Source organism: Saprolegnia parasitica, assembly GCF_000151545.1.
Source record: "Saprolegnia parasitica CBS 223.65 unplaced genomic scaffold supercont2.580, whole genome shotgun sequence".
Taxonomy (NCBI): domain Eukaryota; phylum Oomycota; class Saprolegniomycetes; order Saprolegniales; family Saprolegniaceae; genus Saprolegnia; species Saprolegnia parasitica.
In genome coordinates, this window is record NW_012156974.1 from 1,504 (window position 1) to 4,958 (window position 3,455).

The 3,455-nt window shown below is 59.5% G+C and overlaps 2 protein-coding genes across 2 annotated transcripts; both read left to right on the forward strand.

The window, feature by feature from the left end:
- Positions 1 to 286: 286 nt before the first annotated feature.
- Positions 287 to 1,890, forward strand: SPRG_17462 (hypothetical protein; the record flags this gene model as incomplete). The annotated part of the gene is made up of 3 exons (XM_012356775.1): positions 287 to 1,452; positions 1,537 to 1,822; positions 1,867 to 1,890. 3 exons carry the CDS (start codon positions 287 to 289, stop codon positions 1,888 to 1,890), a joined length of 1,476 nt encoding a protein of 491 aa, XP_012212165.1.
- Positions 1,891 to 2,256: 366 nt separating this feature from the next.
- SPRG_17463 (hypothetical protein) lies at positions 2,257 to 3,408 on the forward strand (the record flags this gene model as incomplete). Its single annotated transcript, XM_012356776.1, has 4 exons — positions 2,257 to 2,549; positions 2,601 to 2,716; positions 2,767 to 2,941; positions 2,997 to 3,408. The coding sequence occupies 4 exons, from the start codon at positions 2,257 to 2,259 to the stop codon at positions 3,406 to 3,408; spliced, it is 996 nt and encodes a 331-aa protein (XP_012212166.1).
- Positions 3,409 to 3,455: the final 47 nt, after the last annotated feature.

Here is a 3,455-nt window from a genome sequence, read left to right on the forward strand (position 1 = left end):
GTAGCGCACCAATCACGGGTCGCCAAAGATGGGCACGGAAATAGTGTGAGAACCCCAGTCCACCGCAGGAGCTTTGTGTTGCGAGTGCAAGCCTCGAGCGCATGTACCGAGCTTAGTAGACTCGCGTGTTGCCCGAGCCACTGCGTCTGAGCCAAGGACAGCCCACATCATCACGCATACAACGTCTTTTCACTCTCTGTTGACACGCAATTAGTGTCAACACTAAAATACAAACGCCACTCTAACAATGGCATCCAAGCGAGCACACGCGGCGCCGACGCCGGCCATGGCCCTCGACCATGTCCGCCTCTCCGTCGTCCAGTGCTTGGAGTCGCACCACGACGTCACCGCCTTTCTGCGCGCTCTTCCAGCGTCCTCGCTTGATGCGCCACTGACGGCGCTCCTGACGCTCTTGACCAAGTCGTGGACCTTCAAAGAGTACTGGCCGGAAATCATTCCCGACTTGCTCACCGCGAAGACATTGGAGGTCGCCGTCACCGCCGTCACTGCGCTACCAGCAATCTTCATCTATGACGACGTCGGGTACCAGAAGCATCAGTCCAACATCGGCGCGCTCCAATGGCTCGCCAACTTCACGCACCTCGGCAAGGCCATCGATCGCAGCATGGTCGGCAACTTCAAAAGGCATGTCAAGCGCTATGACCAACTTGAGAGCGTACAGGTATACGTCGACGCCTTTGTCCGTCTGGCGCCGTCGCTGCCGCCGCGCCTCCGCCATCTCACCTTCGTCCGCGACGAATTTGACGACGATTCGGAAATCTCGGAAGACTCGGAAGACTCGGAAGACTCAGAAGAATCCGAATCGGAATCGGAGGACTTCGAAGACTCAGAAGACGACAGCAATGAGTTTGACGACGGCTCGGCAACCTTCTGCTGCCATCGCGACGACGTGTCCGAAGACTCGCAAGTCGACAGTCACGATGAGAGCGACAAGACCGTCATCAACGCGAACCTCGCGACGGCCTTACAGCAATGGCTCGGCAATGGCAGAAGCCACAAGCACGTGACATTCAACTGCGCGCTGACGAAGGGCGATGCCGCAGCCGTCGCCGACGTGCTTGTATCTTCTACGTCGATTAAGACCCTCGAGATGAACGGGTCCGTGGAGCTCGTAGAGGCTCTCCTCGCGCGTACCGAGCCGCTGCCTCACTTGACGGGGTTCAAAATCACGGGCTCGTCGGTCGATGAAGCGAAGCAACTCGTGGCACGTCTCGACGCCACCAAGCTCACGCAGCTCCAAGTCGGCAACATGGCGGACCTCAACTGGGTCCTGCCCTTGCTTCCGACGATGCCCAACCTCCAGGATCTCTCGCTCATCTATGGTCAACTTGATGAGGTTCCTCCCACGTTGACTGGCGCGACACCCCGTCTGCGCGCGCTGACCCTCCACGGCGTCAGCTTTCCAGACACGGCGATTGACGCGATCTTTCAGTAGACCTTGGGCTTGCACCAGCTGCGACGCGTCAAGTGCGTTCGTATTGCGATCCTAGATCATCGGCTACCGACGCTCGCGAGAACGTTGCGCCACTGGATCCACACGACGGGCGTCACGAACGTGAGTCTGGTGCACTGCAAACTGGAACGAGCCAATGTGATTGCGTCGGTGCTCCAGAGCTCACCACGGTCGTCGGCACTCACGTTCATGGACATCGGCGACATCGGCGACGACTTTGGTTGCCTTCACACGCTCATCCAGTCGATCGCCCATCTTGTCAACACCACTGTCCAAGTCGCGTTCGAGATGAGCACACGGCAGTTCAAAAGCATCAAGACCACGGCGCTCTTGAACCATGGCGTGACCGTCTCCCGTCCGAATCGCAGCACCAATGTATACTGCCTTCATAGTCCTCGACGCTAATCCAATACTAGTTTATTACATGTATCAAGGCAGTACATTTATGGCCTTGCATGTACCTTTCACACCGTTTCCGAGCGATCTCGCAATGCAGCGGCTTTCGGGTGGCGTGTAATGTCGCTCCCATGGGCGATAGAATAGGAATTACATGAGAAGTGATTGCCCATTGCAGGTACACGACGTGACAGGCTGCGATCATTTTGGCGGCACGTTCGACGAGCTTCGAATTCTGCAGATGCACTTGGATCGACACCGTCTTCATCGCTGTGGCATTTTCGCCGATCGCACATGCTACAACTGCGATCGACGGTCGCGAGCCAGCGCAGCGGATGTTGCGTTCGAGCCACTCCCTTCCCGCGCTCACCGTGCCATTTTCTGAAATGACCTTTGCCCACGACCTCTCGGCTGTGCCGCTCATGGTCGCGCCGTCCTCGCGGCGCAAGACCACATCTGCATTGCAACAGCGGGGCCGCGGCAAGTCGACGAGTGCGCTCTACGTCGCCCGAGGCGCCGACGTCACCCGCGTCCAGCGCGCACGTTCCTGTGTCCTTCCAGCTGCCCAACAAAACTTTGCCGTCGCGAGCCACTACAACGCGATAGACCACTCGCTGGTCCTTGCGCACGGCGCTTCGTATGCGATTCTATCGCAAGGGGTGTCGCGCAGCTCGCTCGCGTCTGAAGATTCTCTCCACTGGATACAAATAGGCTGATTGTAGTTGGGTAGGTTTGCCCGCGTCCTCGTCCACGCACTCGAACGCGTCTGTGCTGCGCTATCCTCGAGCGCGCGCCCTCTGAACGAGGCGACCGTCACAAGTGTTGTCGGCGTCGCGATCGCGTCAGGTGCGCGAGCGTGGAGTTCGTTGGTGCATCCTTTCTTAGTATTGATCTAGCTCGGACAGCCTTCCGCGGGCACGACATGGCTGCGGAAGCCTCGCTGAGCGTCGCGTTCGCGCACCCCGAGACGCACAAGCTCTTCGTCTACACGCTCGGCCGCGCCAAGGTGCTCGTCGTCCGGGATCGCGCCATCGTCTTCGAGTCGTCGTCGGTCCTCCACGGCTTTCACACGTACATACATACTACTCGACACTAAGAACGGATTGGAGGCCAGCGCTTCTTGTAGCCCCGCGCGCGTGTGTGCATCACCCGACGCCGATCCGCAGGTTGGACGCACCGAGGCGTTCCAGCTCGCACCGAACGACACGGCGCTGCTGGTGTCGGCAAGCATCGCAGACACTCTGTTCGCGGACGAAATTGCCGCCGCGTCGCCGCGCGAGCTCGTGCACCGGTGCACGCAGCGCACCATGTCGCTCATGCCCCACACGACGCCATTGGCAGCGCGCGCCGCGGCCATGTACGCGCAGCTCACGCAGCGAGAGAATGCAGCAGCGACGTCCCGTCCGCTCCTCGGCCGCGCCCACTACGTCGCTCCGTTTGCCCCCATCGATTTATCGCAGATCCATGCGCTGGCGACAACGCCCCGCGTCCTCGATGATGTCGCGTGCATTGCGCTCACGCTCCCGGCGATGCAGTAAGAACCGTCTCCATGTCGTAAGCGAAATGAGTTTTTGCCGTAAGAGAG